Source organism: Ovis canadensis, chromosome 21 (assembly GCF_042477335.2).
Source record: "Ovis canadensis isolate MfBH-ARS-UI-01 breed Bighorn chromosome 21, ARS-UI_OviCan_v2, whole genome shotgun sequence".
Taxonomy (NCBI): Eukaryota; Metazoa; Chordata; class Mammalia; order Artiodactyla; family Bovidae; genus Ovis; species Ovis canadensis.
In genome coordinates, this window is record NC_091265.1 from 66,782,960 (window position 1) to 66,802,886 (window position 19,927).

A 19,927-nucleotide genomic window follows, 5' to 3' on the forward strand; every position below is an offset into this window, starting at 1 on the left:
GCGGCCTCGCAGGGGTCCTCCATCCACTGCTGCTCTCTCGCCCACTGCGTCTGTTACTGAACGCCGGGTACCACAGTCCCGACTGTCGACACTGCTGTTAAAGTGTCTGTCTCTCCCTTCGTTTCTCCGTGCATTTTACTTCGTGTATCTTGAGGCTCTGGCCCTGGGTTTGGAACTGGAAGTGCCCTGGCGATCCAGTGGTCAGGACGCAGCACTTCCCCTGTCGTGGCCCAGGCCCAGCCCCTGGTCAGGGAACCTGAGGCTCCGCAGCCCACGAGGCGCGATCGGCTCACGGGCCCTCTCCCATCGCAGGGCCTTCTTCTCCGTCTCTGATAACACTTCCTGTTAGAAAGTCTGTTCCGTCTGATGTTAGTCTTCCCACTCCAGCTCTCTTCTGCTTGCTGTCTGCAAAGCATGTCATCTTTCTTCCTTTCACCGGCTTCTTTCGTTTGTACCTTTTAATCTACAGCGTCTTTTGGACAAAGTAGTTAGTTGGATCATGTCCTTTTTAACCCATTCTGCCAATCTGTCTTTTAACTCAAGGGCTTAATTCACTTCCATTTAGGACAGTCACTAATAAGGCAGGATCTGCAGCTGCGGTTTTGCTACGGATTCTGATGTGTGTCGCGTGCCTGCATTCCTCCACGGCCTTCTTTTCACTCCGCACGTGCGGAGTCACTTCAGTCACGTCCAGCTTTGCAACTCTGCGGACTGTAGCCCTCCAGGCTCCTCTGTCCATAGGGTTCTCCAGGCAAGAATACTGGAGTGGGCTGCCATGCCTCCCCCAGGGCGTCTTCCCCACGCAGGGATGGAGCCCATGTCTCCTGGCAGGCAAGCTCTTCACCACCAGTGCCACCTGGGAAGCAGAAGTGCTTTTCAGTAGACCAGTGCAATTCCATTTCTTTTCACTATTTATTTTTTAGCTACTTTCCTTTCCTAGTAGCTGCCTGGGGAACATAACTAACACCTAAAACAATCTAGTTTGATTAATATAACTTTAATTTTAGGGAATTCCCTGGCAGCCCATGGCTAGGACTTGGCACTTTCACTGCCAAGGCCCAGGTTCAACCCCTGGTTAAGGAACTAAGATCCCACAAGCCACGCGGCGCAGCCAGAGGAAACATTCCAACAGAAGAGAGAGACCTTGCTCCAACGTAGTGCTGCTCCCCCCTCCTCCTGTGCGGCAGTTTCGTCATTCAAATTTTACATGTAAATGTTACAAGATCGTCAGTATAATCTAACTGGGCTTCCCTTGTGGCTCAGCTGGTAAAAAATCCGCCTGCAATGTGGGAGACCTGTGTTCCATCCCGGGTTGGGAGGATCCCCTGGAGGAGGGAACGGCTCCCCACCCCGTGTTTTGGCCTAGAGAATTCCATGGATTTCTAATTTCACTCCACTGTGGTTGGTAAGCACACTTTGTATGGTTTTGATCCTTTAAAATTTGAGGCTTTTTTTAAATAGCTTACCATACAGTCTATTCTGAAGAATGTCCCCTGTGCACCTAAGAATTTTATTTAAACTATATTAAAGTTAGTTTAAAACTACTGTTTTATGCAGTTTTCTTTTAAATCAGGTCGGAGACCAAACATTACAAAAACACACGGCCGTTCAGGTCTGCCCGGCGGCCGCCTTCGCCACTGCCACTTCCGCGTGTATGCTACCATCGAGTGTCCCTTCATCGCTGCCGGACCATTCGCTGCAGCGTTTTCTCAATTGATTACTTATTTTTGGCTGTGCTGGGTCCTTCCTGCTGCATGCACGCTTTCTCCAGCTGCAGCAAGCAGGGGCTGCTCTCCAGCTGCGCTGGGCAGGCATCTCTTGCTGCGGGTTCTCTTGTTGCAGTGCGGGACACGCCAGCTCAGCAGTGGTGCACGGGCTTAACCGCTTCGCAGCAAGTGGGATCCTCCCAGACCGGGGATCACGCCTGTGTCCCCTGCAGGGGCAGGTGGATTCTTGGCCGCTGGACCACCAAGGAAGTTCCCCCTTGAATACTTATTGCAGCACAGGTCTGCTTGCAAGAAATTTCCTCATTCTTGTTTATTTAGCAATATCTTAATTTCTTCATTTATGAAAAATGGTTTTTTGTGTTAAAAAGCACAAAAGAGATGTCACTTTGCCGACAAAGGTCCGTACAGTCAAAGCAACGGTTTTTCCAGCAGTCACGTACGAATATGAGAGTTGGACTATAAAGAAGGCTCAGTACAGAATTGATGACTTCCAATTGTGGTACTGGATCTTGAGAGTCCTTTGGAGAGCAAGGAGATCAGACCAGTCAATCCTAAAGGAAATCAACCCTGAATATTCATTGGAAGGACTGATGCTGAAGCTGAAGCTCCAATACTCTGGTCGCCTGATGCAAAGAACCATCTCACCAGAAAAGACTGATGCTGGGAAAGATTAAAAGCAAAAGGAGAAGGGGAGGGCAGAGGATGAGATGGTTGGATGGCACCACGGACTCAACAGACATGAATCTGAGCAAGCTCCAGGAGACAGCAAGCACGGAGGAGCCTGGTGTGCTGCAGTCCGTGGGTCGCAAAGTCAGACAGGCCTTGGCGACTGAACAGCGGTGCGCCTGACGGTGCCCCGCGGGTCTCCAAGGCTCTGTCCGCGCTTCTTCCTCCTTTTTGCCTTCTGTTCCTCGACGGGATCTGAGCCTACCTTAATTTAGATCTTAATTTAACTAGAGTAAAAATCCTATTCCCAAACTCACTGCTTTCCTTCTTCTGCCAGTTCAAATCTGCTCTTGAGCCCCTCTAGTGAATTTTTCATTTTTCACAGTTATTGTATTTTCAACTCCAGAATTTCTACTTTATGTTTTTTTAAATAGCATCTACCTTTTTACTGATAGCTTCTATTTGGTGAGATATCACTTTTATGTATTAATTACCTGGGCATAGTTTAAAATTCTTTAGATAGCCAATTTAAAGTCCTTGTCGAGTATTATTAAGCCTAATGTCTGGGCCCTTTCAAGGACAGTTTCTACTAACTACAGTTTTCCTGTGTAAAGACCATATTTTCCTCTTTCTCTGCACATCTTACCAGTTCTTACTGAAAGCTGGCATTTCAGACAACACACTGTGGCAGCCCTGGAACTCAGACTGTCCCCTTCCCCAGAGACTGTTGCTGCCGCTGTTCCCTGTGCAGGGGCTGTCGCTGCTGCTGCTGCTGCTGCTCAGGGACTTTGCTGGGAAGCCTGTTAAGACCCCATAGTTTGCACCTACTGTGAGTCTCCACTCAGTTAGCTGAGTCATCAGTGAATGACTAGTCAGGGATTTCCTTACATGTGTTGACTAGTGAGTGTCCTGGATGCCGCCAGGATCTGTGGACACGCTGAGGCCCACTTTCAGCCCTCAGGCAGTTATCCTCTGCCTTCACTTCTCATCTGTGCAGACTCGGGTCTAGACGGCGTGAGGCCAGGCTCCTCTCAGGTCCCCCTGGGCACACACACAGCCCTGCCGCACGCCCTTCAAGATCCGCAGGAGTCTGTCAGAGTTGCACAGGGCCCCAGGCCACAGACACTCCCACTATTTCAACCCCAAGCTGTGACAGTAACAGACACAAGGGTGGGCTCCTACCCGTCAGCTCTGCAAATGGGCTTCTCCAGAGAGCCGAGGCCAATCAGTAACACCGCTCTGAGCAGACACCGCTCTGAGCAGAGGACTCCTGAGGGACCCCAGATCTGATCTGGGCCTCCCAAGCGCTGCAAGGCCGCTGCAAGGGCTGTAAGAAGCAGCTCTCAGCTACCCAGGTCACAGCAGAGGAGAACGGCAAGAGGTCAAGCTGGAGGTTCAGCAGTTTTTCTTGAATAAATCTTCCTGAGACTATGTCAACTTTTAGTTTATTTCCAGAGCTCCAGCACAGTTGAGTTTGACCATTTCTGCCAGTGTTTTCCCTGGTTTCACAGAGGAGTGGGCTTATGAGGGCCTCACTCTGCCATCCTCACTGAGCGGCATTTCTGCTTCGCAGTCACAGCCACTATGCACAGAGTGCTTCTCCAGCCATGGCCCTGGCAGCTCTGACTCCCAGATCCCCACACCCACCCTGCCTTTCCACTCCTCCTGCCTGGACTCAGATGCCAGCCATCTCCCCCAGACCAGAGCAATCTACCTTGTCCTAACTGGCTTCCCTGCCTCAAACTTCATCTAAAATCATCCTCTGCATTCAAAATGACTATCCTACTAACAGAAGATGAATTGTGAAGTATCACTGTGCTGTTTAAGACAAGCCGACGGCCCCCACGCCACAGAGGAGGCACGCACGACCAGCGGCCGCGACGAGCGCTCCCGCCGCATCCCCCGCCTGCAGGCACGGTCGTTCCGGGACCCCCACAGCCCCCGCTGTGTCCCGCCGCCACTCACGCCCATCTGTGCACTCCCGCCTCCTGCACCTGCAGCTCAGAAAGGCCACCCGAGCGTGGCCCGCACCACCACAGCTGGCCACCCTCTCCTGACCATCGCCAGCCCTCCCTGAGGAGCTGACTGCCCTGGTTTTCACTGCTCGCCTCACACTCAGCACTCTGGCTACGAGGGCTGGGCCCCTCTGGGGAGACGCCACGTCTCGTCCCTCAGCGTCCGGCACACGAGGGGGAACAGGCTCTGCACGAGGCCCCCTCCCTGTGACCTACGTCCAGCACCCCGACCGCACCTCCAACCTGCCTTCCTCTGGGCTCGCTCCGTGGCAGCCGCGCAGCCTTCTGCTGTCTCTTCCACACGAGGACTACTGCCCCCCACAAAGGCCTTCAGGCCTGCTGTCCCCTCCAGCGAGTGCATGACCCAGTGCCCTCCAGCCTGCACAACTGCCACCTTCAGAGCAAGACCAGCCCCAGCCACCTGGTCTGAAGTGGAGAACTCACGGCCCCGTGTCCCTGCCACCTCCTCACCTGCAGTCCCTCTTGTACGTCCTGTCTTCTGACACAGGACGCAACTGCTTAGTTTCTACTTCCGCCCACCAGAACGTGAGCTCCACAGGGGTGGGCAGTTCTGTGTGTTTCAGTCACACTATATCCCCTGGCACTCAGCGGGTGCCCAGCAGGTGCCCGGTGAGGAATGCACACCCCGCAGAGTGTGCCCCGAGAGCAGCGGATGTCCGGCACCAGCAACAGTCCCCAGGGCTTTCAAGCGACCGCGCCAGGAGCAGCAAGCGTCACTGGGCCCAGAAGGGCGGCCAGAGCAGGCGGCACGCTCGTCTCCAGCGCAGAGCTCTGCGCAAGGTTCCCTGCCCCTGAGCCCACCCTAGCGGGGGTCTGGCCCGCTCTCCGCCAGGACACTCTCACCCTCTCCACTGCCGTCAGCACGCCCGATCGCAGCGACGACACCTCTCAGCTCCCACGCAGGCCTCCTCTGACCCACTTCTCTGAGGCCCAGAGACCTTCTCGTACAGGCGGAGCCGTCACCCACCCAGCTCTCCAGCAGCCTCCCCCACGACACCTCAGAGGGCTCAGACTGCCCGCAGGCAAGGGCCGCGCCCTCTACGCTCCGGCGCCCAGGGCTCTCGGGTCCTGGAGAGGGGCCACAGCGGCGACTCCGCCCAGCCCTGCTTGCTCGCACCAGCCCGCGAGCTGTGTCCGCAGAGAGGCCCTCTGTGAGCAGCCTACTTGACGCAGGCTCCCTTCTGTGCTCCACCACGTTGACATATATTCTAAACATATTTCCAGTTTAAAAGTTTGAGCTCAGGGTTAAAAGTAACTCTTTGAAAAGTTAGGAATTCAAACTCTCCTGACTGACTCATCATCGGCGATTATGGAATTCACTGGCGTCCCCACAAAGACAGACTTCCATTTACCACACTCCATCACCAGCAAGAAGCTGCCTGGTTACCACAGGTCACACCTGTGAGACGAACCCTGCCCAGACGCCTGCCTCCCTGCCCTGACCCCTGGGGCCTGGAGCGCTGTGAACTGAGCCCCAGGAAGCAGGTGTTCTGTGAACAGAGCACAAGCCCGCCGCCCGCTGCCTCGAGTAAGAAGTAAGAGCCGCCGAATCCCAGGTTCTCTCAGACGTTCTGCTAGAAACTCACGTCAAACGTGTCTAGTGAGAACCACCCACCCAAACTGAGTTCACAATAAAAGGTCTTATCACTCCACTCACGAGTCAGAAGGTGAAAGTACAGAAAGTCACATCGTTCTTTCCCAGGACCTTCCTTCCCTCAGGGAGCAGTTAATCCACGACAGAAATAACGGCCATTAAGCTGAAGAAGGCTGCATGGCATGTGTGACACACAACCCGGCCCAAAGCTTGCTCAGAAGGAGGAAACCATGACGAGAGTGGACACCGCCACAACTCTGGACACTGGAAAGAGACCGCGGTTATGGACTCAGTCTAACAGAGCAAGCTGGACTCCAGCCGCCCACAGGAGGAAGGGCCAGTGAGAAGCGAGTCTTGTCAGAGTCTGACTGGCTGAGGACCTGAAGGCGCCTCAGGAGGGGCCCGGGGCCGGGCTGGAAGCTTCGGAAGGAGCAGCCAGCTTCCCACAGGAGGAAGGGCCAGTGAGAAGCGAGTCTTGTCAGAGTCTGACTGGCTGAGGACCTGAAGGCGCCTCAGGAGGGGCCCGGGGCCGGGCTGGAAGCTTCGGAAGGAGCAGCAGCCGCTCCCCCAGCCAGGCCACAGCCCTAAATCCCGGCAGAAGACCACAGGCTGCCCTCCACAAAGCAGGAACACCCAGCTCCAGGCCTGGTGACGCCGCCACGTGCTGGAGGGAGGCTCAGGAAAGCAGAGCCGAGAGACAGACTCCCTGAGCAGTGAGACCCCCGCCCAGGGCAACCGCAGCCAGGCTCCCCACACCCGCCTCCCCACCCGGCAAGAAGGGAGCCTGCAGCTTCTCTGAAGACGACGGAGAAGATGGCTGACACACGGCTTCCCTCATGAGAGAGAGACCCTCAGCCCACGGCGAGACCTCTGCTGAAGCCCTACCCGTGCTGGCCAACACAGGTCCATGGGATGGCCAGACACTGACCACAAGACACCCCCGACCAGCTCACAGCACAAGCCAGAGACGGACACAGACCTGCAGGAAAAGAATTCAGGCCAAAGGGGCAACGCAGAGGAAGAAACCCAGAACAGCAGACACCCTCACACAAACAGAAGTGCTGCACCTTCAGGAACCAGAGGCCAGCAACAGAGGAGCACCCTGACAGGAGACGTCCTCGAGGGGCGGGGAGGGGCATCGGGAGTCTGGGGCCAACGCATGCGCACTGCGATACATGAGGAGGACGGCTGGTGCGGGCCTACTGGATAGCCCAGCAAACTCGACTCCGTATCCTGTAACGACCAGCAAGGAGAAAACTCTTCAGAAGACAGACACGCACGCACCGTGTGACGGGGTCGCTCTGCTGTGCACCGGAAACTAACACGACACTGTGAGTCAGCTACACTCCAACTTAGAGAGAGAGAAAGCCCTCAAAACGTGCAGAAAAGGGAACTCTCGTCCACTGTTGATGGAGAGGCAACTGGGGCAGCTCCTGTGGAAAGCAGTCACTACAGGAGCTGGCAATCCCACTCCTGGACGCACACCCAGAAAAAACCCTAATTCAGAAAGGTCCAGGCACCCGTGTCCACAGCAGCGTCATTCACAGCAGCCAAGGCCTGGGAGCGGCCTACGCGTTCACTGGCAGACGGCGAGATGCAGAATGCACACGCCCTTCACAGACACGGCACGGAAGTGAAGCGGAGCGAACGCCGCTCAGTCGTGCCGACTCTGTGACCCCATGGACTACAGAGTCCACGGGACTCTCCAGGCCAGAGCACTGGAGTGGAGAGCCTTTCCCTCCTCCAGGGGATCTTCCCAACCCAGGGATCGAACCCAGGTCTCCCGCGTCGCAGGCGGATCTTTACCCGCTGAGCCCGCGGGGAAGCCCTGAGCACGGTCTACTGTCACACGCGCACACGCACACACACGCCCGGCGCATTCTTTATGGGGGGCTGTGTGAGCACTCACACGTGTGCGCGTGGCACTCAGCCAGGAGAAGGGTGAGCTGACGCCACCTGCAGCGACATGGACAGACTGAGAGGCCATCACACCGGGCGAAGTCAAACAGAAAGAGGGACTGTCACAGGGCACCACTCACACGGGAATCTAAAACGACACAGGTGAGCTTATTGCTAAAACAAAGCCAGAACTTCTCTGGTGGCACACTGGGTAAGAACCTGCCTGCCAAAGCAGGGGACAAGAGTTCAGTCCCTGGTCCAGGAAGATTCCAGATGCTACGGAGCTGCTGAGCCCGCGCTGCAGTCTGCGAGCCCAACTACTGAGCCCGCACCGCGAGCCTGTGTCCCCAACAGGAGACGCCCCTGCAACAAGAGAGCCGCGCGCAGCGACAAAGGCCCCGCAGAGCCAAAAATCAACAAATAAAAGTCAAACCATGTCATTCTCAGCTAAGAATAACATTTTCAGACAGCAATTAAATGCTACAGATCACTTAGATTAAAAACTGGCACATCAGAACATGGGAAAAGGGGAGCTCAGGCAGGTTACATCCTCATCTTCCACAGTAGGAAGCCAGGAAATAATGGCTAAATGGAGAAAAACACCCATGACTGACGTGCAGTTTAACATGTAGTTTAGAGTAAGTAATCACATTTTTAAAGTAAACATGAGAAGAGATGGATATAAACTGAAAACAATTGACTTAAGTTTAGGAATGAGAGAATGCGGTGAGGGCCAACTGTGTTGTAATTAAAGGGATGGCAGCCCACTCCAGCATGCGCGCCTGGAGAATTCCGTGGACAGAGGAGCCTGGCGGGCTGCAGTCCTTGGGGTCAGTCAGAGTCAGACACAAAGGAGTGTCTAACCCTCTCTTAACTATGTTCTTGATTCTGTTTTTCATTTCTTCCTTTATTTAGGAATAAGTAAATAGCAGGAATTAATATAACTGGGAAGACCTATCCACTTACTATGACACCGCCCCCTCCCTGCCATACAGGATGAGTGACCCCCCAGACCCGCTGGCCCTAACCACGGCGCCTCAGAAGATCTGGTCCCCAGAGCCGCCGCCGCGCCAACGGTCACGCTCCCCGTGCTCCACAGCAGGGACCCCAGGGCCCCATCCTTGCAGCTCTAGTAAGCAACTAGACCAGGCAAGCAAATTCTGAGCCCACCGCCCCGCCCAAGCACTACGACCCACTCTCTCTGCCGCTCTCAGCCCTCACCCCAGCCCAGCCAGTCTCCCCCCATCACGAAAACCACGCCTGACCCGCCTCCTCCATCGCAGCGCTTGCTGGCAAAACCCCTCCCCTTCCGCCCTGGCCCTGGCACTCCGGGTCTACCTCCCCACCCCCCAGGGGTCCTCACCTTTCTCACCTGGTCCAGGGGCTCCTAACCGGCTTCCCTGCTGTCTCCCCAAAGCCAAGTCCTTTCTCTGCTCCCCTGCCCTGGCTCAGCTCAGGCCCCGCCGCGCACCCCACCTTCCTCCGGCTCTGGAGCAGGCACAGTCCCGCCCGCCCACCACCAGCATCCCCAGGGCACCTGACCTCCAGCTCCCCACCCACACCGCAAGCCCTTTATTCTTCCCTTTAGGCTCCCCTCCACACAGCATATGTGCCGAGCGTTCAGTCACTGAATCGGGTCTGACTCTGCGGCCCCGTGGGCTGCAGCCCGCCAGGCTCCTCTGTCCATGAGATTTCCCAGGAAAGAACAGTGGAGTGGACTGACACTTCCCTCTCCAGGGGATCTTGCCGACCCAGGGATGAAACTCCTGTGTCTCCTGCACTGGCGGGAGGATTCTTTACCACTGAGCCACCTGGGAGGCCCCAGCACTGTATACAATGCAGTGTACGTTAAACTTACTTATTCTGTGTCTGCCTCACTGGGATATAAGCCACATGAGGGCACTCTTGGTTGGTTTTTCTGTTCAATGTGTGAAGTAGGGACCCAGGAATTGGCTGAACAAATGGATTAACCTTAAAAAAGCACTCTTGACCCAATCGTGACAGGTGGCGTGCCCCCCAGACACTTACAGCCCAGTCCCAGGGCCCCGTGAGTGTGCAGATGTCACTGAACCTGGGGGGCCCCGGGAGCCCTGAGGGAGCGGTCAGGGAGACGCAGGCCTGGAGACGGACTGGCTGGGGGCGCAGGGAGGGGAGCGGGAGAAGGCGGGCGGTCTCCAGGAGGACTGAGGCTCTGGGAGGCACAGGCCAAGCGCCTGCTGCCAGGCTCTGCCCGCTCTGATCCCAGGAGCGCGGCTGTGCGCTGGGAAAAGGGCGCTCCCGTGTCAGAGTGGCCCTGGGGTCTCCAGCTCCTCCCTCCTGTTTCCCAGTTCTTCTCCTGGGAGCCGCCCGTCAGGCCCCCGCCCAGTCCCCTCCTGCGACCCCCTGGCCAGCCCTCCTCCCTGGCCCACGCCGCCTGACCGCTTAGGCACATCTGGAGCTCTGGCCATCCTCCCGGAGAGCTGGCTCAGCAACGCGCTTCAGAGGAGAGGTCTGGAGCCCCAGTCGCCTGGGCCTGGGTCCTCAGTGGACCATCTCAGGAGCACTGCCTCGGCCTCCTTGGCCTCCGCCCCTTTCTCCATAAAACAGGGAGCACCTCAGTACCCGCTGTGAAGTATCAGCTGTGTAGACAGAGACAGAGCTTCTGTGACGATCGCCACCCCCGTCAGCTTCCAGCTCGGACTCCAGTCTCGCGGTCTCACACGCCACCTTCACACAACGCCGTCTGCTCACCTCCGAATTCCAGCCTTGGGGTCTGAACGCACGCTCAGCATCGCTCCCAAACCTACTAAACAGGGTCAGATTACCCTCCCACCTCAGGCAGTACAAACCTGAGCGAAATACAGGAAACAACAGTTTTCAGACACTGGAAGACAGCGGTCACTGAGAGGCAGGAAAGCAACGCGAGGGGCCGCACTACTTCCCGGGGGACCCAGAGCCCCGAGGCCCTGTGAGGGCGGGCACGCAGAGTCTAAGTCTCTGAAAAAACAGGGACTGGGTCCCTTCGGTTACGCACCGAATGCCCGATGCCTAGGATAATGCCCGGCACGCAACGGGCACCAAAGGGTTTCTCAAATGAACGAATGAATTGAACAATTATGTCAAAAAATAAGAGTGCAGAAAAACAGAAATCTTTAAATACACATCTTCAAAACACCCTTCACTCTTGGAGTTGTATCAAAACTATTACAAAACAACAAGAACGGAAAATGAAAAACCATATTTTCTGGGCTACCTATTCAGCAGATTCACGTCAGACCTACAGTAAACGCTGCATCGGAGAGCACGCAGCAGGCACACATCAGCCCCAACAGAACAGCGCCTCCGGCCCCTCTGCGGCCAGCTTCCCCGTGAGACAGTCTGGGAGGCTGTGGGCACGAGGACCCACAGCCCATCCACGGAAGGCAGCCTGAGAAAGGCCAGGCCTCGGGAACTGGGCGACTCCGCGCCACAGACCCACAGCCCTCCACCCCTGCGCCGCCCTCGTGCCAGGGAGGCTGGCGCGCTGCTCAGGCGAGGACTCAGGCCGCAGGTGAGCACTGAGAGGCGAAGTCTGAACGGGGAACTGACTGAACGGGAGCTGCGTGCTGCCTGAGAGGAGCCCCTGAGGCTGTGCGGAGCGAGTCCAGGGCAGGAGGCCCGCAGAAGGCGCCGGCAGGTGCAGACGAGCTTCCATCCCCCACAGGCCCCGGGGCGCCCGAGCTCCCGCCTCATCACCGGAGACTCTGCTCTCGCAGGCACAGCGAGGGTCAAAAGAAGGTTCTGGTCTGGTAGTACCGTGCAAGACACACACCCCTCACAGTAACTGGCCAGAAAAAGCTATTTTTCAACAGCAACAAATACAATCCAAAAGTATTCCAAAATATTCATTTTCTTGCTCTATTTTTCCCACTGTGCTTTATTTTAAAACACTATTCAGTATCAACGTAGTGCCCTTTTTCAGCGCTGTTTAAATTGCAACAGAAACATAATTGCCCTCCCAACCCCAGCACACAAAGGAAGGCTGGCCTTAGGAAAAGCAAAGCGGGATCCCCACACAGCACCTGATCCCACCCTAAGGAGCTCAAGGTGCTCTAAGTACACTGAACACCTAATCCTCACGACACCCTTCTGCTGCCATCAGAAGGGGTTTTTAAAGGGGAAAAACAGGCACTGCGGTGCAAAACAGAAGCCAAGCAACCCAATCTGGGTTTGGTCTTCACACTTTTAAGCAGTCCTGCAGATGAGGGCGGGTGGAAAGGGCCACACAAGGGAAACCCCTCAAATGCAAGGAGGGGAACACAACACGGCTTCAAGTCTCACAGAGTGAGGGAGGCGCAGCTGTTTTCCTTTCTTAATGTTTTGCCTATGCTGTGTGACTTCCAGGGTCTTAGTTCCCGGACCAGGGACACAACACAGGCCACTGGTCGTGAAAGCACCAAGCTCTACCCGCGGGACCGCTGGGGAACGCCCTCACGCGGTTCAAATTTGGGGAAACAGGAAGGCTCCCAGCTGTCTTGGGCCACAATTTGCAAAAGTGAGAAAGAAAAAGGGACAGAATCAGGATCCGACTCCAAGCACTAGCCAGACGCCCCTGCCTTAACGAGCACGTCCAACCCTCAGCCAGCCACTCCCCCTGCCCAGGGCCCGGAGTGAGCGAGGAAGAGGGGCTGGCCTCCCCGCAGAGACCGTCCTCTCTTTCCAGGGCACAGGCTGGTGCGGGCACCGCACTGCCCTCCTGAAACCTGGAGCACCCCCACTCACACAGACGCCGAGGGGCAGGCCGCTGGCCCGCCCCACACCTGCGCGCCTCCCCCGGTCCCACTGGGCGGCTCCCCCGGCAGCTCCCAAGCCCCTGCCCTCGAGTGCGCGGGCAGGCGCCATGCGCCCGGCCGTCCTCCTCTTCACAGCACAGAGACTGCACCCCAAGGGCACGCGATGCACTGGGCAAGGCCGGGCCTGCCTCTTCGCTTTCTGGCACCGCACATCACGGCCCCACACCCTTCCTGGTCCTCTTCCCACGCCGGCCTCCGAGGCACTGCTTTAAGTCGGGCGCTTCCTCCCGACGTGCTCTCCATTCTATGCATCCTGGCGTCCCTCACAAGCCTCCCTCCAGAGAGGGCAAGGGCTGACTCAGCACACAACCCCAGCTCCCCAGCACGAGCGAACACCCACCGCAACCCAGCCTGAAACTCTCCTCCTAGGCAAGCGACGCGCGTTGCTTTCCGTGACATCTCACCTGTGTCGATTTTCATCCCAAAGTCAGGAAGACTCTGAAGAAGGCCAAGGCCAGAGTCAGTGAGTTCCGTTTTGTGGTCTGACGCCTCAGACATCGTGTGACCTAGTGAAAACCGCTCACTTTTGTCTTCTAATGAGTATCTCTCAATTCGTTTGGTAAGCTGATGGTGAAGTGACTTCCCTTTCCTCCACGCTGCACCCCCGGGAGCCGACAGAAGCCAGGGGCTGTCTACCGCCCGCTGTGGGGTCCGCCAAGCCCAGCGCTGACCACAGGGCGGGACGCGTCCCTGCACACCCCCTTCATTTCCTCACACGGAGCAGGTGGGGAGCGAGGAGCACACAGGCCTCGAGGGAAAGAGGCTGGACAGGGCCTCAGCAAACCCGGAGGCCCCCAGGCGGGCTCGCAACCCCCCCCCCGCCCCCAGGCGCCCAGCGCCAGTGCCCCTCTGCTCCTCGCTCTGGCCCCTCCCCGGGCCTCCGCTCTGCAACCTGGGGCTCTCTCAGGGCAAGGACCCGCCTCTGCCACCCTGTCGACCTACTCTGAGGACGCAGAGCGGGAACTCACGTCCCATGTGTCGGTTTCCAAGCACCTCTGGGGCCGGGAGCTTCATCCTCAGCTGCTCAGAACCCCAGCGGTGTTTCACACAACAGGCCCAGAGACTACCCTTTAACCGAAACCTGAAGCCCACACCGTCCAGAACTCAGAACCGCTCAGCCTCTCGGAGGAAGCCCAGCACATGACCGGGGCCACGGCCCCCGCGCACCCTGTTCACCGGGAGGGGACCACCTAGAGCTTCACGGCAGCACCGCACCAGACATGTCTGCCACAGACTCACCAGGACTTTCCCTCCTTGGAGCCTCTGAAGCTTTGAAATTCGAACTCAGGGAGGCCAACCTCGCACCCAAGATCTGCAAGTGACGTTCGGGCAACAAGAGCCCTGCTGCTCAGAGCTCCCGGCAGAGCCCCCCAGGCTGCGCACAGCAATGCGAAGTGTCTTTTCCCACGGCATTCCTGAACCCTACCCTTGGGTCCGACCCTCTCTGACTTCTGTAAAGCCAAGAAATGCCACTTAATCCCCAAAAGACGGTCTTCCCAATAACTTCACAACTCTAAAATCCTGACACATGTTGCTGCCAAAAAATAAATAAATAAATAAATGGAGTGAAAATCATTTTAAGAGGAAAGAGAGGTAACGCTGAGTATCTGGCCTGAGAATACACTCTTCACCAGGGCACCTCGACATCTCACAGAGGACACAGAGAGAAGCCAGGACACGGCGGGGACATGGGGACTCCATGGAAGCCGCAACGTGCAGTCAGACCAAAGACTTCCTTCCTCTTCCAGCCTGGAGATCCGGCCCGTCCCCGAGCCTCGGCACAAACTTCCTAAATCAGTTTCTAAGGAATATAAATTATGCGTAAGATTGCAAAAGGAAATGTGCAACCAGAGCATTTTTTTCAAAAAATCAGCATTTTTTAAATGTACAGACAAGACTAAACTGAACCTTACTTAAAAAAAAAAACTAAAAAGTTAAGATGCAGGCCGACCACCCCTGATTCTGATCTTTACTGCTACCCAGGAAAATCAAGTGCCAAACTACATTTCATTTCAACATCGAAGTTTTACGCCGAATTTAAATTTTCATGTCCAATTTATGACTCATAACAAATGGAATTTTACAAACAAGTAAAATTTTTTATACTTTAGTCATGCTAAAATACAATTCAAAGGAGTGCCCAGTTTCAGCGAAGTTATTAACAACAGAAACGGGGGGCAATCGAGCTCCGTGGTGACCACAGGACAGGGCACTGCCAGGCATCCTCTAGTTAAATCACTGCGCCCGCAGCAAAACTACACGCTTTCTCTAAGAACATGGAAATCGTTTTTGGCCAAATGGCTAATTACCTCTGCCCACTTGAATCCCTTCATTTGCGTGAGTGCCTGGAGGGATTAAATAAAAAGCCTCCAAGCACCATGGAGTGTCTCGACTCATCCGTGCAGCCCCGGCTCCCACCACCGCGAGCACGGAGGGAACGAACGGCATGCCCCTGCCCACTGGCACCATGACGGCTCCACAAGAACGAGGTCGTCTCGCTCCTCCCTCAGCGCGGCCCTCGCTGCTCTGTAGTCAGTCCTGACGTTTTCAGCAGGTTCTACGTCTGCAGCGACGCTCCAGCATCAGCAAGTCCATGCGCAAAGCTCCTCCGCCGGTACTACAGCCCGTGCAAAGCAAACAAACTTCCCAAACCACCAGACAAACAGCTAACCGCCGCCACTTGACCGTTTCAGCAGCTCTTCCCTTTCGGTTGCTTCCTGTTTGTTTGTTGCTCTGGCCACCCCATGCAGCGTGCGGGATCTTAGTCCCTGACCTGGGATGGAACTTGTGCCCCTTGGACTGGGAGGGCAGAGTCTTAGCCACTGGACCACCAACGAAGGCCCAGATGCTTCATTTTGACTTCAGTGCTTGAATGGATGGCCCTCCAGGGACTGTGCCAGTGAGAAAAGCCAGCCTCAGCAGGTCACGTGCTGCACCCGACATCCTTGAGAGGGGACACAGAGATGGAGAACGCACGTGAGTGGCCGGGGCAGAGGCTGACTACACGAGGTGGCACAAGAGGGCTGCGTGATGGTGAAACAGCCCTGCATCTTCTCTGCGGTGGGGTCGCGCGAAGCTGCGCCTGGGGAAGCGCAAAGGCCTCGGGGCTTCTCCGTAGTCCAGCGGTTAGGACTCCTCGCTGTCGCTGCAGAGGCCCTGGTTGGGACTAGGATTCCGCAAGCCTTGTGGTGCAGCCCAGAAAAAGTTCACAGACCTGCACACACACACACTCATGCACACGCACATACATCCTGCATACAACACTTAAGAAATGTGACTACACCTGGCCGACTGTACCAGTGTCAGCTTCCTGGTGTTGGAGCTACACTGTCATGAGAGAGAGGAGACGGCTGAGGAATGCCAGGGCCTCCCTGTTCTTTTCTTTGCAACTTCCTATGACTCCATATTTATTTCTGAATAAAAAAATTATTTTACAACTAGAACTAGATAAAAGGAGTACAATGTTTTTAACAACATATTTAAAAACGATCGAGAGAAACAGTTCATGAACTCCCACACACCAAATTCACGGAGTCAAATTTAGCGGGCTGAAGTCAGTAAGACAGGACCAAGTTAATGTACGAGGCACGGAGCTGGCTTGCTACCTGAGCCACAAAGCTACATGGAGGACTAGGACACGGGCACCTCTCAGGCCCAGCAGCAGCTTGCAGCCAGCCGCCACCTGAGGCAGGGCTGGTGCTAAGGGGGACACTTAAGAGACCACATCATGCGGAAAGGCAAAGGAAGCCACAATTTTAGAGCTGAAACACTTCAGCGATACTTCAGCTCCACACTCCGCCGGTGTCAGCGGGGCAGACGGAGCTCTGTGGCCGTGGGCCCAGGCGCCCTCTCTACACAGGGGTCACTCCCACGACAGCAAAGCAGAGCCGTGAGCAGAGGAAGTGGGGACCCCCACCCGCCACCGAGGGCTCAAGCTCAGAGCAGCTCTGACCAGGCGGCAGGCTCTCAGGTCAGACCTCCTCCTCCTCCCTGCTGTGCCCACCACCTGCCAGGCCTGGCCAGAACAGGCCCCAGATCACTCCCAGGGTAGAGTTTCTCTGCACTCACCTACTCAGCTACAGGGTGAGCATCTCACACGGACACTGCGTGTGGCCCCCACCCTGTGGGGCTTCAGGGTGTGGCGGGGAGGGGACAGAGCGCCGCGAACTGCCCACGCTGTCCTGAAGGGAGAGGACAGCCTCGCGGCTGCTGCTGGGTAGCAAGAAGGTGTGGTGGGAAAGCTGGTTTTGAGGAGGGGGCGCCGTTAAACAGAGGCCTAAGCCCACCCCCGGCCCTCCGAAGGATTAGGCACTTCTTACAGCAGCTCCTTCACCGAAGACACTGTCTAATTCACTGTTACGCACCAGCTACTCAGGGCCCCGAGTGGGGTGCCCACAAGGCAACGGCTGGAAGCATTTCTAGTTGTCACAACTGAAGCATTCAGAAGGGAGAGGCCACAGCAGAGAGCCACACAAGTGATCAGCCCCAAATGCCACAGGGCAGACGTGGAGGAAGTCTGTCTATACCCAGTCGACAGGCCAAATCCGCCCGCTGTGGCAGACCCAGCACAGAGCACATTTGGTTAGCAGAACTAGTCTACAAAACTGAGGAAAGGGATTTCAAGCTCAATGACCTGCCCAAAGCAATCTTCTTCCAAAATGAAAGGACAGATGTCAAGGTTAATTTAAGGCAGCTGAGCCCTGGCCCAAGGGTCTCCTGAAGCAGCAACACACCCACACTTTAGCATCATGACTATGCATCTTATTATCTAGAAAATCGCATTACACAGCACAGGACAAAAGGATATTGCCCTACTTGTAAAAGTGCGGACCTCAGGGTGTGTTTCCACATGGATTTCTTGCAGAAAAGGGGAAGGAACAGGAGCTAGAACCTTCCACAGTCTAGGTCCTCCACCCCAGTCTAAAGAAGTGAGGAGATCACAGGAGGGCTCCGGACAACAACATGTACCAGCAGGTGATTACATGCATTGTTTAAAACATACAGTGAACCTCAGCCACTGAAATCCACAAATGTCTGGGGGGTAAAAAATGAGAACTAAAGCCAGATAAGAAACTGGTTTTGTGCATTTTATTTTTTTAATTAAATAAAAGGAAAAGTGAAGTCGCTCAGTCGTGTCCGAATCTTTGCGACCCCCATGGACTGTATAGCCTCCCAGGCTCCTCCACCCATGGGATTTTCCAGGCAAGAACAGTGGAGTGGGCTGCCATTTCCTTCTCCAGGGGACTTTCCTGACCAAGGGATCAAACCCTGGTCTCCCGCAAGCAGACTCTTTACCGCCTGAGCCACCAGGGGAAGCCCAGAGGGAACATTACCTGAAAGTCAACAGGAGTTTCTGCGCACCAAAGTCAAATGTATCGGCAGGGCAAGGGTGCGGCCCCGCCTCCAGCCGGGCCCACCTGTCCGCATGGAGTTTCCCACTCTGTGAGGGGCACATGTCGCTGAAAACTCGGTCCCTGACCAAAGACAGTGGGCAGAGCAGCATTTCCCCGAGGCCATCCCGCGCCACCGCCTGGGGCCGATTCCCTGGGAGCGAATCACTTTAATCAGGGCCTAACAGGCCGCCAGGACCCAGGTCAAGCAGCTGCTTCCCCGCAAGACGCGGGTTTCGCTACTCCCACTCCCAGTGAAAAGGCTCGCTATTCTGGAAAACGCTGGGTTAGATGCTCCGTTACTAGAAAGACCGGCCGACTGCTCGGGGTGACATCATGCTGGGGAGGGGTGGCTTCGCTAGAAGCCCCTCAGCAGAGCCAAGCCCCCTGCGCGGGTGCTGAACGCTGCCCGCACCCCGGACCCAGCCCGAACCCCAGGTCCCCTGCCCTCCAAGTCCACGCCCCGGACTGCAGCCCCAACCCGAGGACTCCCGCCCGCCAGGTCTGCGCCGGGAGCCCAGCCCCAACCTCAGGACCCCCGCCCTTCAAGTCCTCGCCCGGGACCCCAGCCCCCAAGCCCAGGACCCCTGTCCTCCAAGTCCGCGCCCCGGAGCCCAGCCCGCAACCCCAGGACCCCTGTCCTCCAAGTCCGCGCGCCCCGGACCCCCGCCCGCCAGGTCCGCGCCCTGGACCCCAGCCCCCGACCCCAGGACCCCCGCCCGCCAGGTCCGCGCCCCGGAGCCCAGCCCCCGACCCCAGGACCCCCGCCCGCCAGGTCCGCGCCCCGGAGCCCAGCCCGCAACCCCAGGACCCCCGCCCGCCAGGTCCGCGCCCCGGAGCCCAGCCCGCAACCCCAGGACCCCCGCCCGCCAGGTCCGCGCCCCGGAGCCCAGCCCGCGAAGGCCAGTGCCGGCCAGCCCCTCACCCCGGCCTGCGCCCCCGCCCCCCGCAGGCCGGCCCGGCGCCCAGCCACTCACAGTTGCGGATATCCGAGATGAACACGGCCAGGCCCCGCATCCCGTCCCCCTTCGACACGGCCGGCATCTTCGGGCCCGGGGAGCGGCCTGGGCTGGCGGGCCCCGGGAAGGAGAGGGCAGCGGGCCGCAGGAGCGGGAGCCGGGAGGAGCCGCCTCAGCCCAGTCGCCTCAGGCTCCAGCGCCGCTCTCGGGGCCGCCGCGCGCGCGCGCACGCACGCACGCTCGCTCGCGCGGCGACCGACGGCGGCCGGGGCGCGGGGGCGAGCACGTCGGCGGCGGGCGCGCACGGCCGGGCGGCGGCCCCGGGAGGCGCGCGCCGCGGGAGGGGCCCGGCGGAGGCCGGGGGGGGGGGGGGGGGGGGGGGGGGGCGCCGGCCTCCGCCGCGCAGGATCCTCCGCGCCCGACCCCCACGCGGGAAGCCCCACCGCCAGCCGCGCCTCCGCCCACCGTCCCACCGCCCTCCCCGCCCGGCTCTGGGGCCGCCTGCCGTCGGCCTCCCGCGGGGGACCCGTCCCCATCCAGAGCTCTGGGGCCAGCTGCCCATCACCCGGCCGTCCAGAGCCGGCCTGTCTCTTTACAAGGGGGAGACAGCCCTGAAGAGACAGCGTCCCCCCACCCCTTGACAGCGCCGGGGGACCGGGCTCAGTCTTGAATCCAGCTCCGTGGTGACCAACCGCACCCTTTGCCGCTGTTGCCGCCACCCACCTCCGCAGCCTGGGGAGGTGGAGGCAGGACCGGGGCCCAACCGCAGTGCACTGCAGGGGCCTTAGCAGGCAGACACCCCAGGAGTTTGTCTGGAGAGCAGGTGGCCCCACCAAGCTGTCCTT

The 19,927-nt window shown here is 57.6% G+C and overlaps 1 protein-coding gene across 2 annotated transcripts in view; it reads right to left on the reverse strand.

Moving 5' to 3' along the window:
- Positions 1 to 19,354, reverse strand: part of AP2A2 (adaptor related protein complex 2 subunit alpha 2) — a 68,792-nt gene extending 49,438 nt beyond the window's left edge. Inside the window, exon 1 of one of the 2 annotated variants that reach the window (XM_069565831.1) lies at positions 19,101 to 19,354. In XM_069565831.1, the coding sequence (XP_069421932.1) occupies positions 19,101 to 19,167 (67 nt within the window). In that variant the 5' untranslated portion in view covers positions 19,168 to 19,354. The remainder of the gene's footprint in view (positions 1 to 19,100) is intronic. The other variant, XM_069565830.1, reaches the window with a different exon arrangement.
- Positions 19,355 to 19,927: the final 573 nt, after the last annotated feature.